Source organism: Hyperoodon ampullatus (genome assembly GCF_949752795.1).
Source record: "Hyperoodon ampullatus genome assembly, chromosome: X".
Lineage (NCBI taxonomy): Eukaryota > Metazoa > Chordata > Mammalia > Artiodactyla > Ziphiidae > Hyperoodon > Hyperoodon ampullatus.
In genome coordinates, this window is record NC_136913.1 from 87021716 (window position 1) to 87040826 (window position 19111).

General features: G+C 42.6%; 1 protein-coding gene across 3 annotated transcripts in view; it reads right to left on the bottom strand.

Moving 5' to 3' along the window:
• Window positions 1-2711: 2711 nt before the first annotated feature.
• SYTL4 (synaptotagmin like 4) overlaps window positions 2712-19111 on the bottom strand; it is a gene marked incomplete at both ends in the record, with an annotated part of 39999 nt that continues 23599 nt past the window's right edge. The window contains 12 exons of one of the 3 annotated variants that reach the window (XM_079727366.1): window positions 2712-2860; window positions 4837-5045; window positions 5802-5901; window positions 7767-7875; window positions 11780-11941; window positions 12471-12573; window positions 12867-13045; window positions 14841-14933; window positions 15449-15552; window positions 15665-15755; window positions 16096-16171; window positions 16654-16755. In XM_079727366.1, the coding sequence (XP_079583492.1) occupies window positions 2712-2860; window positions 4837-5045; window positions 5802-5901; window positions 7767-7875; window positions 11780-11941; window positions 12471-12573; window positions 12867-13045; window positions 14841-14933; window positions 15449-15552; window positions 15665-15755; window positions 16096-16171; window positions 16654-16755 (1477 nt within the window). Of the gene's footprint in view, window positions 2861-4836; window positions 5046-5801; window positions 5902-7766; window positions 7876-11779; window positions 11942-12470; window positions 12574-12866; window positions 13046-14840; window positions 14937-15448; window positions 15553-15664; window positions 15756-16095; window positions 16172-16653; window positions 16756-19111 lie in introns of all 3 variants that reach the window. The other 2 variants (XM_079727365.1, XM_079727367.1) reach the window with 2 other exon arrangements.

The window sequence follows — 19111 nt, forward strand, 5'->3', positions numbered from 1 at the left end:
GCTTTTGTTTTGTTTCATTTGATTGAGTAGTCAAGACAAATCAATCTTGCTTTCTTTCGGTCAAGTTTTACAGCTATGAGTAAAGTCAGGATTATGAGTCAGGAAATCCCAACTCCTAAAATAGGGGAAGGAGACAGCAGTGGGATCAGTCTGCCAGCCAGACCCAAAGGGGCTAGCCCGACCCGACCCTGTTCTACCTGTTTCTGTGTTTTTCTCTCTCTGCCTCTGCCTGCCCTGAACGCTCCTCCTTTCCCCGCTCCTTCCCTTCCCCTGCCCCCTCCCCCCCATACAAGCTATTCCGTCAGTCAGCTGACTCGGTAACATCCAAAGCATTCTGATTGTCCTACCCCGTAAATGAAACTTATTTCTTTGAGATATTTTAGAAGAGAGGAGTCACCCCTTTCTTTGAATCTTGGCCCATGCCTCACAGGAGGCAGCATGGTCCTGTCGAGAGTTAGACCTTGATTCACTTCCCAACTTTATGCATGACAGTGGGCTTGACTTTCCTCACCTGTAAAAAGGGAAGGTTTCCTACTTCATAAGGTGCTTGGAGAAATGAAGGAAATAATATATGCCTAGCAGAAAGCCTTCTACACAAAAGGCATTCAATATATTTTAATACCCTTTTATACAAGAGGTCAAAAATCACTTGGGCTCTACCTAGAAACCCAGAGTCTTATTTCTGAGATGGGTTACTTGGTATCTGGGTTATTTATCTCTCAAAACTAAATAGTGGTAGTAGAAGTGAAGGAAAAGGCCCTACCTCCTAGAGAAGGTGAAGGATGCAGAAAGAAACAGCAGGGGATGTCTTCCCTTCCCTGTGCACTTTTCTCTCCTTCCTGCAGTTGCAGATGTGGGATGGGGGTGGCTACAAAGGTAAAGGAGGAGTTTCCCTTGGTACTTTAGAGAGAGAAAGAAAAGTGTTAGCACTTTTAAGATGGGTTCTCATTCTCTCCCTCAATACCAAACACAGAGGTCAATGGATCAGAGCTCGGCAGAGGTATCAGGCACCAATGTGGGGACAGGGAAATTTTCTTCAAGTGAGCACAGTATGGTTAGGGAAGGGCATTTGTCACTTTGGTTCTTATCCTTCAAGCCACATGAAAAGCAACAACAGTAAGTCAGGACATCAGAGACGAAAGCATCTATAAGACTAACAAATGCAAACGCTTGACAAGGAAGAAAGCTTTATTGAAGCACACACACATTTCAGGGGGTGGAGAACAAAGGAGCAAGTGACAGTCCAGGATCCCAAGTTATGCCTTCCATTACGATATCAATCCACACCGAATAAACCTTTTTAAAACACTCTTCCGTTCACTTCACACATACAACAGAAACTGCAGTGGCCACCTTCAATCCAGTAGCCTTATAGGAGAGTCTGCTAGCAGCCAACTCTACTGAAAGGGATTTCTTCTCCGGTACAGACTCCTTTTACAAATGACTTTGTGAAGATAAAACTGTGAGAATAAGAAGGTCAGTTTGGGACAGTGAGTTTCAGAAAATGAACCTTAGATCGCTAGACCCTTCTTAGAAAGGTCTCAACCCACCATACCCAGGTTACATCTAGGTCAACTTTAGGAAACAAGAGAAAAAATAGGAACTGAAACCACTTCAAGAAGGAAGTCAGAAAAGGAGATTCTCTGAACACACTCTCTTGGACACTAACAGTACCCAGCCTGGAGAAACACTGGACTGGTTTAGACCATACGTCACCATTCTGGCTGACTTAACAGTAAGTAGAACCTATTCTGGGTGGTAACATATGGCGAACACAAATACTAAGAAAAGTGTGGTACTTGAGAGTGAAGATGTCTTGTCTTTCATTAGAGAAATTAGGAGCTCTTTAACAACCGCTGTATCAGTTTAAAATGCAAAGAATTCAGCATGGGCTGGGAGACACTCAGTCACTGGTCCTCAGGAACCACTGAGAAGCCCTTACTGGGCATGCCCATGACCCAGTCCAAAGGCCATTATCTAATTAAAGTGCTCTTCTAAAGCAGCTCTGTTATAAGGGCTCCCCAAAGGTCTAGGGAAGGTGTTCAGAACTGGAAGCAACTTAGACATTTTCTTAGCATTTCCAAGAAAACCACTCGACCCAAGCAAGGTGGAAACTGCTACAAACAAGAAGAGTTAAAAGCCAAGTTCCAGAAATGTGTCAAGGTAGAAATGGAGTTAAAAGCATAAATTGGAGAAGAAAGGATGGCACCTACTCACCTCTCTCCCATTTTCTGTCTTCCACCCCACCTTCTGTAACCCACCCCTGCTTCCCAGAGCCTTGGCCTCAGACCAGGCACACCTTGAAACACAGACCAGTATGAGTGCCAAAGGCAGCCGGGGCTTCCTGGGGAAGGAGGGACCAGGATAGCAAGACAGGTGATAAAAAGTTGTTTTAAAAGATAAGTTAATTAAATCTCATAAAGATATAAGAAACATGGCCTCTGAAAATATATAGCAGTTTATGCACAAATAAAAACATTTTGAAGAGATGCTTATTTTCGAGCCTGCTTTAAAAAGGGATAGAAGTCTATATCACTCTAGCATAATGAGATTTGTAGAAATACACATTTACACACACACATATATCACTCACACACACACACACACACACACACATACACACACACTAAATTATAAATCTTCACCCTTGGTTTCTTCGCTTCCTCTGACTTGCCCTAGACAGGGTTGGACCTGAAGAGAAGGATAGGGGCTCACAAGCCCAGCTTCTGCTTGGCCATCGAGGAACGGAGATGCAGAGTCCCTTCCGCCCAAGACCCTGGGTACTGTCGCATCTTCTGCCATAGGCTTACTTCTTCCCCAGTCGAGTCCATCCAGTCCACCACTTCCCCATTACTGATTCCTAAGGAGAAACACCAGAGGAGGCTGAACAGAGACCCCATTCCTCAGCCTACTGAGAAATATGGGTTATGCATTAAGGGTAGCACCCCATAAAAGACAGTGCACTATGAAGATGGGCTGATGGGGACAGCGGTCTGAGAATGGCTCCCTGTTGATTTTGCACAGCTATTTCTGTGCTCTTGAGACTCCGTCAAGTGACTTAAAGTTGATGAAATGAGACTCTAAACAGCACACACGGTAGCTCGAGACTTCTTATTCTAAGGCTGTTACAGCTATAGCCCTTCTGTTATTGCCAACTTGACAAGGGAAGGGAGGGAAGGGGAAGGGAGGGGAGGGGAAGGGAGGGGAGGGGAGGGAGGGAGGAAGGAAGGAAAGAAGGAAGGAAGGAAGGAAGGAAGGAAGGAAGGAAGGAAGGAAGGAAGGAAGGAAGCTGAACACCTTTATTTTCTGGCTGTAGACTCCAGGCTTGAAGTTCAGGTCATATGGGGCCTCATTTCTATTCTCTTGTATATTCATTCATTCGACAAACATTTATCAAGTGCCTACTGTGTACCAAGTACTCTTTCAGGTTCTGGAGATACAGTAGTGAACAAAGCAGAAAAAGTCCTGCCTGCAGGCAGCTTACAGTTGAATAGAGAAGACAGAAAATACACAAGTAAATCAACAAGAGTATTCCAGATAGTGAGGTAAGTGTCATGAAGAAAATAAACAGGGTGATTTGTAGTGCCTAGATCAAGGCCTCGCTTAGATTAAGTGATCTGAGGGCCCCTCTGAGAAGGAGACATATAGTCAGGAGCTGAAGGACTGGAAGGAACCAGCCTTCTCAGACAGAGGGAGCATGAATTGCAGAGGTTATGAAGTGGGGAGAAACTTGGTATACTTGGAGAACAGAAAGCAAGTCACTGTGTTTGGAGCATAGTGAGCAAGTAGTACTATATGATGGACCATAAAGGAACAGAGGGTCTAGATACAGGGGCCTATTGGCATGGTGAGAACTGTGGATTGCTTTCTAAGTGCAGTAGGAGCCCCTGAAGTGTTTTAAGTAGGGGACTGACATGAACTGGCTTACATGTGTAAGAACATCATTCTAGATGCTTTGCGTTAAACACTTTGTATGAATTATTAATATACAAGTAATATTTACAGCCACGGGAATGCAGAGACTGTAGAAAAAGAAAGGAGAATTCAAGACTAAGCCTTGAGAGCACCAATATTTAGAGTTTGGGTAGAGAATGAGGATGTCCCAAAGAAAAGTGTGGTGTCAAGAGAAGCAAAGTATTTCAAGAAAAAGGGAGTGATCAGCTATGCTAAATAGCATGAAAATTCTAGGATGATGAAAACAAAATTTTGGCATAAGCAGTTACCCAGTGGAGTGGTGGGACAGAAGTCAGATCACAGTGGATTGAAGACTAAAGGAGAGCTGAGGCCATGGAAACCACTCTCTTTAAGAAATCAGAGGGGAGACGTGGGGTCAAGGGAAGGTTTGTTTCTGTTTATTAAGACTGGAAATACCAGAGTATATGTACTTTCTCCTCCAATAGGGAGGTAGAGAGAATAAAACTGATCAGATAGGAGAGATAGGAGATTCCAGAAGTAAGGTCACTGAGAAGGAGAGGGTGTGATCTAGAACACTTGGAAAGAGCTTGGCCCTTGCTAGGAAGGACCCTTCTTTCACTTAACAGGATGGAAGGTGGAAATCAGAGGTACAGATATATGTAGGTTTTTATATGTTTTTGGTGGGAAGATGATGGCATTCCTGGCAATCAGGGTCCCATTTACCTGTACACATGAAAGTGCAGGAGCTCCGCCTCCCCCCAGCCCTGCACATAATAGGCCCTCAGTAAACACTGGCTGAATGTTAACTGAAAGAAGACAACTCCTGACATAGTGGAGCTGTGTAGGGAGGGGGATGGGTCTATTCAGAGTGAAATATCTAAGAGGCCTTGAAGACAGTGAGGGTGGGGGAAAGGCTCTCACCAGTGCCAACACCCAGCCTGACCCCGCCCAGGAAGTCATTGCTGGCCAGGGGCTCCCGGTCCCACACAGTCAGTTCCAGGCACATGTGTTGGAGATCTTCCAGCCTCACACCATTGTAGACAAATGTATGGTTGTAGTGGGGATTCAGGGTCTTCTTCATCACAGGAGTTTTACGCTTACTGGCCTTGTTCCTCATGGGAAGGAGGTATCTGGCAGAGGGTGTGGAGGAATCAACAACCTACTCAAAGCTGGCAATATCTATCTAAATTCCCCTTTCCCCTCCCACAGGCCTAGCCCACGAAGGTGAGTCAACACTCAGATCCGAGGACACACTCTCCCTCCTTTGAATCTGTTGAAGCATAGTTCCTACCACCTCCACTAGATCATTCACCCTATTCAATTCCTTTTACCTGGAGAGAAAATTAATACAATATTATTAGGGAGCTATTGTTTATACACCATCAAAAATGGGTTTTGAATATTTGGTTCCACTTCTATTGGGCAAAGTCCTGTTTAATAAAAACAACAGTAATAAGCATAGGCATAGCCAGACATGATTTGCTAGAGAACTTGTCAGTAGGTTGAGCTGTAACTTGGGGAAAGCTGCCATTGCTTAAATATTGTGGGGAACAAAGTCCTGAGTCCCCAGGTCTTGACAGTCAGGGAACACAGATTTTTATTCAGGATTAATTAAGAGCATAAATCTATAACAAAGGAAAAGTCAGACCTAACTGTCTACCACCCTCCTTTTTGGAAATCAAAACTACAGCCCAGCCCAAACTGAGCTCAGACCAATGTCAACGTGGTAGTGGAGGATGTGCCATTACCTAATTTCAGGAACAAGTTGGTTGCTGGAGGTGGCAGGACAAACAGGGATAATATCTACAGAGAAAGGTTAAATTGGGTTCCTCTCTTAATTCTCATGTCCTGAAACTGGTTAGTTTGGTGCTGGTCCAGGGACTCACCCCTTCACAAAGCTGTCTGAAGTCCCTCCTGATTTGGCAGCTGTCAGATTCTTGGCTTCTTTGATCCACACCTGGAGCTCTCCCCCTTCCCCACCTGTACCTGGAAGGGATGTCAGACATAGCAAATGAGTTCCGACACCTCCACATTTCTCTCAAGCTTTATCTACATAGCACTTCCTCTCTTTGATCCTGAAGACAGCAACTTCCATGATAAGTGGACCACACCTGCCTTGTATTCTCAGTACCTAGCACAGTGCCTAACAGCAAGAAATAGGCACTCAAGTCATAACAATAGCGACAAAGGCTTATTGAAAACTGGCTATGTGCCTGATTCAACATTAAGCATTTATTCCTCAAAACAACCATATGAGATATATACTATCATTCTCCTCATTTTACAGATGAGAAAATTGAGGCATAGAGAAATAAAGTTGCCTGATGTTTGCTGAATGATTGAAAAAAGGGAACTCCACCACTTGTGTTCTGGATCCCATCCCCACGTCAACAAGACTCATCAGACATCATCAATTTCAACCCCCACCTCCCATTTTTAATATCTCATTCTCTACTGGTCCCATCCTCTCAGTCTAAATATATGCTAATCTCACCTCTGATTTTAAAAAATTCTTTTAAAAGTAAATTTCCCTTCAACCTTATCTCCTTTCAAGCTGTCCTCCCTGGCTCTCCTTTCTTTCACCATCAATTATCCTGGAAAAAAAGAGTCCACACTCACTGCCTCTACTTCTTTGCCTCATTCACTCAACCTAGTTTCTGGTGAAATCTGGCTTCTGCTTCCACTGATCCACTGAAAATGTAATCTAATGCTGATGAGCTGTATCTTCTCATTGGGCCCCGACATGCCAGTGGTATTTCAATACTGTTGACAACACCCGCTCCCTTCTTCAAGCTCTCTCCCGGCATTGCTCTCCCCTGATAAGCCTCTACCTCACTGGCTTCTCTTCCCATCTTCATTCTTTAAAGTGTTCCCTCTGGTTCTATCCTTGCCTCTCTTCTCTAGTTATCCTGCACACCCTCCTTGGGGATCTCACTGACTTCCCCAAATCCTATAGATTAGACTTTGCTGCAGGTAACTTTTTAAGAACTTGGCTTCCCGTTGCCAAAGTGTCAAGTTCAACTTCTTACCATTACATTCATGGCCCTTTTCAGCTAGGCTGCAGCCTCATCAACAATTCCAGCCCCACTTCCACATCTATATACCATAACTCCAGCCCCACTCAACTAAGAAGTTCACTGCCTCACACTCACATACAACCCCCCCATTTACCATGCCTTTTTCAAAACTTTGCTCATGCTATCTCCTCTTCTGGAAATGCTCTTCTCACCCCATCCTCTTCCTTTTCTGCCTGGTAAAGTCTTAAGTCCAGTATCATCATTACTTCCTCTTTAAATCTCTCCCAAATATAACCAGACGGAATTCATCACTCCCTTATCTGTGTTCTTTTAGCAGATGACTGTCTTTCTTTCTAAAATAAACTGTGCAAGGGAAGGCAAATATCATGTCTTATTCACCTACATATCCACAGTCACTAGCACAATGCCTGGTGTGTTGATTTACTCTTCCTCAGCCTTCAACTTCCTGTCCCTTATACTTATACACCACCCTTTCCAACCACCCTCTCTCAGTCCTGAAGTTTCTGTTCTGTTCTGACCTCTTAGTAGCCTGTCAGAGCTGGACCAAGACCAAGTTAGTTTAATGGCATCAAAAACAAAACAAAACAACAACATAAAAACAAAAACAAAAAAAGGGAATCCAACTCTTAAGGCATTCCCTTCTGGTTGAAAAACAGAAATGGCTTACTTAGTAAAGGAATCTTCCCTAGAAAATGATCCAGTGTGCATCGTAATCTGGTCTCTCCAATAGTGCTAGCCACTAGCTAGCACCACCTCGCACAGATCTTGTGCAGAAAACTAAGAGCTAAATCCAGGGCCCCAAAGAAAACTCACTCTTCTTCCAGTCACCTCCAGCGGGGAGTTTGGAGGCTGGGATGTATTTCAATGAAACCACCAACTCTCCTTTGTGTGATGGCAAGCCAGTCGAGGACTCAGCACTGATCTGAAACACAGGGAAACCCAACAGGTCAAGCTGGGCTGTTCACGAGTTGTTGAGACCTCTCGCTGAGGAGATTCTAAAATTACCCCCAACAACAGTTTCACAGCATAAAAAGATCCTTCTCCTTATGAATACCATCCACGATCCCTAGGCCATGGCAGCCACAGGATTCTAAGGCAGTTTCTTCCAAAGGAGCTGCAGAAGAACTAACAAGGAGTCTTCCGCAATGCCTACTATTTTGCTACTTTGGGGATACCATTACTAGATTCCAAATACCCTCAAAGGTCTGCCAGCAAGGTTGCCATACAAACTGACAGGGGACTGACACCATGACGAAGAATCTTGCTACCAACATTGTTAGTGATAGCCCCAAAGTAGAAACAACCTAAATGTCAATCAATACAGGAAAGGTTAAATGAGTGATTTTAATGCCATCGTATGGCATATGGTGTGCAATCATCAAAAAGGATGCAGTGAATCTCTACACACTGACATAGAAAGATATCCAAGATGTACTGTTAAGTCAACAAGGCAAGATGCAGAAAAAGCATCCCACTTATATTAAAATATATTCATATTTGTATATGTAAATATATATGTATGTAAATAATGATTGTTATCATTATCACTCATATAGTACTTACTATGTGCCAGATACTGTTATAGTATTTTAATTATATCATTTTGTTTAATCCTCAAGATAGTCCCTATGACATGAGTACAATTATCCCCATTTTACAGATTATGAAACAGAGGAACAGAGAAGTTAAGTAACTTGCCCAAGGTCACCCAGTAATTGGCAGAGCCAGGATTCAAATTCAGACAGACTGGTTCCAGAATCCATGGTTTTAAGCACTATACTACACTGCATAGAAAAACCCAGAAGCATACAGACATAATTAACACCTGTATCTTCTAAGGAGGGGATTAGAATGGGGAAAGGAAAGAGGGCTTTCACTTTTTACTCTGTCTATATCTATAGTGTCTTTTTAATGAGAATGGCATGTATCACTTGTATGATTTTCAAAGATAAAAAGTCTTTTTTAAAAGAGAGTTTGCAAAGATTTGAGGTCTAGGTGAAATTCTGTTACAAGGATTTGAATATGCCACAATTTTTAATTTTACATTTGTTTAGGTTACTTTTGATTAATGACTGCCTCTGCCACTAGAATCTAAGTGCCAGGAGGACAGGAATCAAGCCTTTTTGTTGTTCATCCTTGTATGCCCAACACTTAGCAACGTACCTGGCACACAGTAGGTGCTCCACAAATATTTCCTGAATGAATGCAAGTGTGAATGAGTGGATATCTGGGATGAGCAGCAAGTGGCTGTGGGCAGCAGGACTGCTTCACTCTACTGGCTCTCTCAGCATGGCTCTGCCCCTTATGCCTTGGTACCCAGAGCATGAGCTGGTGCAGATCAGAGGTGCTCCTTCACTGCCCGTGTTCACTGGGGCTCCTCTAACCTAAGGCCTCATCTCTGAGCATGGCAATGCAAGGAAGGTATAATCCCCACTGGTTTGGAAAAATGTACCACATACCCAGAATGCACGGAAGTGTAGTGTATGGGAGAGACACAGAAGAATAGGGAGGTGGATGCCAGGAAGAGAAAACTGAATGGGAGCAAATGGATCACTAGGGCAAAAAAAGAAAAATCAGAGACAATAAATGTAGAATGTTTTCAGTTAAAATAGATATGTAATACTGGAGTGGTCTTTTTGTTGTTTATAAAATGTCTACACAATTTATTAGTCTCTAGATTGTGAACTTCAGTGGACTCTTAAAAATTGGAGTTTAGCCTTAGCTGGAAATTGGCATAATTGGCCTATTTGTTTCAGTAGCACATTTTCATTCTGGCTCAAAATAATTGCAAAGAGCAAACAGCTCCATTTTAGTGCAGGTTTTTCTTTTTATGTAAGACATTTTTTATTGGCAGTAGTTCATGATGGCTTACAGTGACATTTCCAATATAATTATATCAAGTGTAGGCCCCAGAGAGAATATCTTACATGCCAAGTGCTTCAGAAATTCTAAATTTCTAATAATATGCTATAGTTTGGTGATAACTGCTTTCCTAGGGACATTTTTAATATTGTTACTATTTTTTGGAGGGCAGTAGCTATCAAAATACTGGATGTACATTTCCTTTGACTCAGCAATTTCACCACCAGAAATTTTTCCTAAAGTTACACTCACAAAAGAAGACCAAGATATATTATAGCATAGTTTTAATAGCAAAAACAGAGGCAAACAATTTAAATACCCATTGGTGGGGGGATTGTAAATAAATTATAATATAGGTACATGAAGAATACTATCCAGCAGTTAAAATGAGATAAATCTGTAAGTGATGGCATAGAAAAATGTCCATGGTAAATGACAAATTGTTAAATGAAAAATCAAGATATATATACACAATGATAAGAGTCCATTTGTGTAAAAAGGAAAAATGTAAATCCATATGTATATATATCTGTGCTGCTTAATACAAAATTTCTATAAAGATATCCAAGTAGTTGATAACAGTAATTCTAGGGAATGGAAATAACCTATTTTCTTTTTATACACTTCCATGTTGTTTTAATTTTGAATCATGCACATAAATCCTTTTATTCTTAATGTTCTTGATAAGCAATATATGTAGACCTGATAAAAAGTTCAAACGTTATAAAAGGGCATATAGAGAAAACTAAATCCTCCTACCTCAGTCTCTCTTCCTAGAGGCAGCCACTACTACTAGTTTCATGTCCATCTTTCCAAAGGCATTCTATGTAACATGTACTATTTTTAGCATTGAAAATGCTAGTGTAAAAAAAGTTTTACAGAAGAATCTTGCCATTGAACAGTTCTGATAATCAAGAAGTCCTAACTCTGTTTTAGCATTTCATCTTAACCAGAGTGACAGTAACCTATTGAATGTCTTTTATGTGCCAGGCACTGATTGGTACTCTGTATATGCTCCTGCAGAAGAGGAATATTATTATCATTTCCACTTTATAGGTGAAGGAACTAAGGCTCACAGAAGTTAGGTGACTTACCTAAGTTATCTTTTTCTTTTTTTTCTTAAATATTTATTTATTTATTTAGGCTGCGCTGGGTCTTAGTTGTGGCACTCGGGATCTTCACTGAGGCATGTGGGATCTTTTAGTTGCGGCATGTGGGATCTTTTAGTTGTGACATGCAGGCTCATAGTTGCGGCATGCGGACTCTTAGTTGCAGCAGGTAACCTCTTAGTTGCGGCATGCACGTGGGATCTAGTTCCCCGACCAGGATCAAACCCAGGCCCCATGAATTGGGAGCATGGAGTCTTACCCACTGGACCACCAGGGAAGTCCTGTAAGTTACCTTTAAGTTAGGTGATTTACCTAGCTGGTAAATCACAGGGCCTGGATTCAAATCCAGGTCTGCACTCAGATCCCAGTTACTATTATGCACACTGCCACACTCTCACCTGAGATGCCATCTCCAAAGTAAAACTGTCCCTGGCTTGTGTGACCAAGAGCACAGCAGTTGGAACTCCGTGAATTGCTTTACTTCCCACTTCTTTAGTGAAAAGGGTAGTTTGGAAAACCAGTGCAGATTAGGATACACCCAAAAAGTTAGCTTGGAGAAGAGGCACAAGTAAGGATGTTAGGATACGCCCAGACTCTGGAAGATCAGGAGGCAAAGCTTGGCACACATATGAAAGACTTCAAAGGAAAACCGTGGCTTCATCTTCGTCTGGCCTACACAGAAGAGATTACTCACACTTGCCATCCAAGTGCATCTGAAATTACTGTTAAACTCAGTAACCCCAGCAGGGTGCGCTAGAACTCCACAGACTGCATTCAAAACTGTCCCAGCAGAAGTCACTGCAGGCAATTCTACCTCAGATCCAAACTCTGTAAGGAGTTGTTAAAGCAGACTACCTTTCCATGTAAAGGGAGGCAATGATCCAGTTTTTTATCAAGCTTCCAGGAGTCCATCTGGACCTCTGCCTCTCCAAGGAAAGTGTTTCTGCCAAAACGACCATGATGCCAAACCGAGAACTGCAAAGTCCTCTGGGTCAGGAGAGATTCTGGGATCTCATACTGTGAAAGGAAAGGAGAAGCCCAAGATGATTAGTTCACGGTAATTCCTCAGAAAAAGATTACTGCCAAATCTGAACAACCATACTCAAAGTCCATAGTCCTGAATATCAAATCACTTTAGTCCCTAAGCACTTTGAGTTTCCTCCCTCAAAGCCTCCACTTACCCCGTTTCACAAAAACCTACCATATTCCATCGGAGGACCTGGAATATGAATTTCTCCTTCAGTGGGGGAGAGAACAGTGGAATATTCAAAAAGAACTGCCAGGGAGACTCCTGATCGCAAATGACTCTTTAAAATGAGATTTGTGGCCATGTGGACCTCCAACTTCACAATAATCCAAGAGAGTCAGATCAGCTTTGTTCTCTTCTCTGGGAGGTCAGGATGTGAACAGATGCCCATAGTATATCCTCAAACACAGACATGGCCACTGAAAACCATGTCGACCACCCACGTAGCAGAGGAATAGCTACAGCTTAGCACACAAGACAGAACAAATTCTCATACCCTCTCGGGCTCTAGATACTTACTTTGAGGATCTCATCATATAGCGGATTAATGGTGTCCCGCTTGATGCTGGTTTTTCTTTTTCCTTGGCGGGATTTGTCAGGCAGAAGATAAGTCTTCACATATCTAAAAACCAAGGAGAATACTGAGTAATTTGCTGTCTTTTTGGAAGTCCATTCCTTATTTTCTTCCTCTCCATATACATATGCCATGATGAAATGAAAATGTCACATCGAGCCCTCTTAGACCTGCCATTCTTGCATTTTCCCAATCCTGGTCCTTTTACCACATCTCCCCTAACCACTCTCAATCACACCTCCCTGTCTGCCCAGGAAGTGAGAGCCTCGGTTCAAGGGTGCCCAGAGAGATGCTGGGGTCTGATCATCTCCAAGCACCGCGCAGGGTCCAGAAGCACTCACGGGTTCGAGCGCTTCTTGGCTTCGTCAGCATAGGCCAGATGGTGGCACTCCTTCACATGAATGACCAGAGCCTGTGTTTGCTGCTCATACTTCAGGGAAAAGGAAATCTTGCCAGTCACAAAGATGTTCCCGAAATCGCCAGCTTCGCTATAAATGCTCATCATGCTGCCAATCGTACTCTGAAGATAAAGCATCCACATGGCAGATGGTTTAACTAGACTCACCATGGTGATCGTTTTGAAATTTACAGAAATATCGAATCATTATGTTGTGTAACAGTAACTAACATAGTGTTGTAGGTCTATTATACTTCAAATACAAACAAACAAAACTCAGAAAAAGAGATCAGATTTGTGCTTATAAGAGGCAAGGGGTCAGGGGAGAAGAAATTGTATGAAAGTGGTCAAAAGGTATGATTTTCCAGTTATAGGATAAATAAGTACTAGGGATATAATGTGTAACATGATAAATATAATTATCACTACTGTGTGTTATATATGAAAGTCGTTCAGAGAGTAAATACTGAGTCCTCATCACAAGGAAAATTTTTTTTTCTATTTCTTTAATTTTGTATCTATATAAGATGATGGATGTTCACTAAACTTACTGCAGTAACCTTTTCATGATATATGTAAGTCAAATCACTATGCTGTATACCTTAAACTTATACAGTGCTGTATGTCAGTTATATCTCAATAAAACTGGAAGAAAAAAACAAACAGGGACTTCTCTGGTGGACCAGTGGTTAAGACTCCGTGCTTTCAGTGCAGAGGGCACGGGTTCAATCCCTGGTGGGAGAACTAAGATCCTATATGTCGTGTGGCGTGGCAAAAAACAAAACAAAACAAAACAAAAAACCAACCAAACAAAAAAAGATAAAGCACCCACAAACATCTGGCGAAGGCACACTCCCCCTGCCACATTGCTAACATTTTCCCTCATAAGAAAGCCATAGTCACTGAAGAAAACAAAAGCCCCCTGCAACCAACCAGCCAGTACTGCCAGTCGTCTTGTACCCAGAGTATAAGAGACAGCTAAGAGCACACGCACAACTGCTCAGGTTCATCAATCAGCTCATGGCTCACCTAGGCTCCGAGCTGCTCTTCTCCCCTCTTTTTACACATTTTATTGTTAATTTTCAACTGCCCCAGCAGGTGGGCAAGGAGTAGAGGTAAGACGCAGCTCAGTACGATTTTGGTGTATGTTATATATGCTACAATGCTGGCTAGAAGGGGTCAGTTACTAATTAAAACAAGGGGCCTTAATTATCTGTGCGTTTCTTTTATCCACCTTATGTCTCTCAAGACCTATAGAGAAAAGTGATTGCATCAGAATTGGGGGGAAAATCCCAACAGAGGTGAAAAGATACCTTCCTCTCAGGTAATAATTGACTCTGCAAGCCCACCGTTCCCTTCCTATGTGTGAGTGGGACCATCTAATCACCCTGCTTTCTGATTCTGTTTCCCCTAAACATCAATCTTCACACTTATGACAGAACTAGGCCCTGAATCTTAAATGTCCCTTTAACTTCATGATTCTGAGTGATGCTGTTGTTCCTTAATCATATCCTGATGCCAATTAACCCTGCCAAGGCCCTTCTCATGGCACTCACTGCCCTTGAATGTGAGACTTGGTACATGCTCTGATGAAGAAACCTGATCTTGCTCACTTCATGGCCTGGGTACCTTTTTAAGGGAGAAGTTATGGGTTACTGTTCACAAGGCTATGACGAACATCTCTAGCTCTAACTACCTGATGTAAGAATCGCCAGGGCAGAGGTTGAGAAAGCCACCTAACTGTGCACTAAGCAACTATGGTCTAAACTGAGGAAAGGAACAAACAAATGCATCTCACTTACCTAGAAAGAGTGACTAGGAGAATTTCCCCAGGTCTTGATCCTCCTGCTTTAGGGAGGCACTTCCATCCTTCCTGGTATCCCAACATGTCCATAGCCACAGAACTAATAGAACTTACCATGGAAGAGCCACTTCGCATGCTGCTTCTGGCTAGCTTCTGACGATGCAACTTCACCAGGTGGTCAATGTCTTCTTCTTCTTCCTCTTCCTCTTCCTTGAAAAATAAATATAGATTCAGAGTTAATAAAAATAAGAAAAAGTTCAAAGATGAATATCCTTCCTTTAGTAGGGGCCATAATTGTTGATAAGCTCTGAGGTGTCATATGCACACGTACATACTTATCTTTATGTTTTCCCATTTTAGGCTTCCAAACTATATTCCAACTACCCTTCTCAAATCACAAAATAATAAGATAAGAATGTCTCTTTCTCATTTGACTGCCCCAACCCAGCCATCTCTTTATATTATATTCAAGATAAGTATTTATTTGAGCCCCCAACCATATATCAAGCAATGTTTAGAAAATAAAAGAGACAGTGAAAGATAGTCTTTTTCTTCAAGCAATTCAGCAACCAGATTTACTTTAGAAATTGAGGGGGAAATCAAGATTCATGTTACCTTTTCTTAAAGAATTAAACAGGTGAATTGAGAGTATCAGGCAGTAAAGTCAACTTTAGATATATAAAATTTCATATAGTGACCAAGTGAAATACAAGGGTACTTACCATATCCACACTGAGACCTGGAACAGATTTGCTTCTGTCTCCCAAGGAGCCACTTTCATGCCCCATATCTTCCGGGCGAAGATCAATCACAGATTTAGTGTACTCTGAGTGGAAGGCCGAAAACCAAATCAAAAGAAACCTACTCTTCTCCGTACGAATAACCCACCAAGTACTCAGAACTTCAATCTCAAAAGGCCATGAAGGGAAACCAGCTACCTGAAGGCCTGAGGATTTTTCTGGTGTTCTTCTTGAATATCATTTCACCCTCGTCCACAGATACCACATTTTGACCCTCAGGCTGAGCTTCCTAGGAAGAGATAAGGGCAAGGAAATGGAAAAAGACAGTTGAGTAGGTGGAAGAATGGAGTAAGGAAGAAGGCCCAGATTTTCACTAAACTATGACAAACTTAAAGGAAATATTAATCTTAACTTTAACTTAATCCTAGGAAATTGTACAAAACCTATTTTCTCACGTTTCAACCAAAACCTTAGAAAATGCTCCCAAGGGAATCTGAACTAAAATTTGTTTGTTTGAACTCTTGATTTAAATTCTTCTTGAGGAAGGTAAAAGAAAGAGAGAGAGACATACAGAGACAAAGACAGACAAAAGAGAGACAGAGATCGACCTACCAATAAATAAAGCTTACCTTTTCTACTTGAGATTTGGGGGCAGACATCTTCTTCCATTCTGGGAAGAGGCCAGATTTATCCAGAGAGTCTCTCCTGGAGGCAGATACAGAAGCTATAATAAAATCACCTTTTCCCCTTCCCCTTCTGTCTAGGAACCCAAGCTCTATGGAAAGAGAGCCACTGGCTTGAGGCCATTGCAGTAACCAAATCCAGAAGGTAAACTTCACATCTGATTTACTTTGAAGGAATGCAGATGATTAGATAAGCAGCTCTGTACAAACACAAACACTCAAACCCCCATGCCTAAGGGATAGCAGCATCCGTTGCTGCTGGTCCAGGAAGACTCCTCCAAGGTGCAGCGGCCTGGGAAGTTAGCATGTTCCAGAAGGGTGTGCTCAGAGCCAACAGTAGAAGTGCTACTGGAAGACTTGTGGCAACGTCAGAGAAAATACTTCATTCGCCTTGCCGAGGACAGAAGTCAGGAACACTGAAGGCAGCGGATTCCCACACCCTGGCGCTAGACAACAAAATGGGAGCTCGGCTGAGCAGAGCAGCAGGGACTGGGGGCATCTCACCTGGACGTGCTATCCGAGTCAGCCATGTAGCTATCCAGACTCTCACTCTCAGCCTCCAGGGCACTCTTTCCACTTTTCAGCTTGGGGACTTCAAATGGCACACTAGAATAAAAACCAAGAGCCAACACATAAAGGAAGTGGGCTCTCTTGCCGGGAGGCAGGCTTCCTTCCAACCTTTCACAATGGTAGCCTAAGTGATCTTTCTAAGAGCTAATTATGCTTTTAAAACTGCTCAGTAGGGGCTTCCCTGGTGGCACAGTGGTTGAGAGTCCGCCTGCCGATGCAGGGGACACGGGTTCGTGCCCCGGTCCGGGAGGATCCCACATGCCACGGAGCGGCTGGGCCCGTGGGCCATGGCCGCTGGGCCTGTGCGTCCGGAGCCTGTGCTCTGCAACGGGAGAGGCCACAACAGTGAGAGGCCCACGTACCGCAAAAAAACAAAACAAAACAAAACTGCTCAGTGGTTCCCCATTCCTCTTGGGATTGAGTTCAAACTCCTTAGCATGGCAAGAAAATCCTTATGAGTTGACCCCTGCTCACGTCTGCAGACTCATCTTTCACCCTCCACCTCTCCTTATACTTTACATTCCAGAATGATGAAGCTCTTTTGGTTCCCTGAATGTGCCAAAGCTCTTCTTCTTCCCTCTTTTCTCTGCCTGGGATGGCCACAATGGCCATTTTTCTTGTTTACTTGAAACTTCTGGCTAAATCTATTGCTTCTTCTGGTCTCTCCTTATATGTCAGTTCCTGGAGATCTCTCTGACCATGCCCCCACCCCAAGTCTGGATTAGTAACCTTCCTATATGCTCCTGAAGCACCCTGATGCCTTGGTAGCCGTCATCATATGTGTAACTTTTTATGTCTTTTATATAAATTACTTAATTTGTTCAATAATTTAAACAAATGATTTGTTTAATGTCTTTCTCCTCCATTGGAGTAAGTTCCAGGGGATGAGTGACCACATATTTTGTTCACTGCTGCATTCCCAATGCCTAGAAGACTAGCATAGAGTGGGCACTCAATTATTTTTTGACTGAATTTTTGACTAAATGCCCTCAGTGGAGCATAAAGTGTATACATAAATAAGCAGTATGCTTTGAAGATATTATTCAGAAGACCAGAATTCCTTTTCAGCTTAATGAAGGATGACCCTGGGCACTCAAAACAGCAGTCCTCATCTCTAAAGGGAAGGACACAATTCCTGGACCCCTTACCTCAAGGAATTTGTGAGAACAAGGAAAAAAAATCATTCTTCCTGAAGTGTCTCAAGTAATTTCACTTGGCCTCCGGGATACCACACTCTCTTGGTCCTCTGATGCTCACTGGCTGCTTCTTCTCAATCTCCTTTGCTGGTCTCTCCTCACCTCCTAGACCTCTAATCTTTGGACTGTGTCCACGTTTATTCCTTGGGCTGCTTGTCTTCACTATCTAGAATTATCCCTAAATGATCTCATCTAGTCTCACGGCTTTAAATACGCTCTATAAACTAACAATTCCCAAATTTCTCTCTTACTCAAACGCCAGACTTCTATTTCCAACATCCTACTTGACATCTCTGCTGGGATGTCTCAAACACAGCAAGTCCAAAACCAAAGCCCTAATCCTCCCCCAAACCTGCTCTTCCCTCAATTTCATCAAATGGCAACTCTGTCCTTTCATTTCTCAGGTCAAAAATCTTACGAATCACCCTTGACTCCGCTCGTTCTCTCAAAATATATATCCAATGCATTAGCAACTCCTCTTGGCTCTATCTTCAAAGTATATCTAGAATATGACCAGTTCTCTCCCCCTCCACTGCCATTACTCTGGTCTAAACCACCATCACCTCCTGGATGGTTGCAGTAGCCTCTTAACTGAACTCCCTACTTCTGCCCTTGTCCTCATACAATCTATCCTCAACACAGCAGCCAAAATGAGTTTTGAAAATATAAATCCAGGGAATTCCCTGGTGGCCCAGTGGTTAGGACTCTGCACTTCCACTGCCGGGGGCTTGGGTTCAATCCCTGGTCAGGGAACTAAGATCCTGCAAGCCTCGCAATGCAGCCAAACATCAATCAATCATATATATATATATATATATATATATCCCCAATACAGAACTGAAAACACGTGTCCACACAAAAACTTGTACACAAATGTTCATAGCAGCATTATTCACAATAGCTAACAGGTGGAAACAGTCCAAATGTCCATCAACAGATGAACAGATAAAGGAAATGTGGTACAGCCATATAATGAAATATTATTGACAAAAAAAGGAATGAAGTTCTGACACATGCTGCAACATGGATGAACCTTGAAAATATTATGCTAAGTGAAACGCCAAACACAAATGGCCACATTCTGTATGATCCCATTGACAGGAAATGTCCAGAATAGGCAAATCCATAGAGACAGAAAGCAGATTAGGGGCTGAGGGAAATGGAGAGTGACTGCTTAATGGGCACGGGGTTTCTTT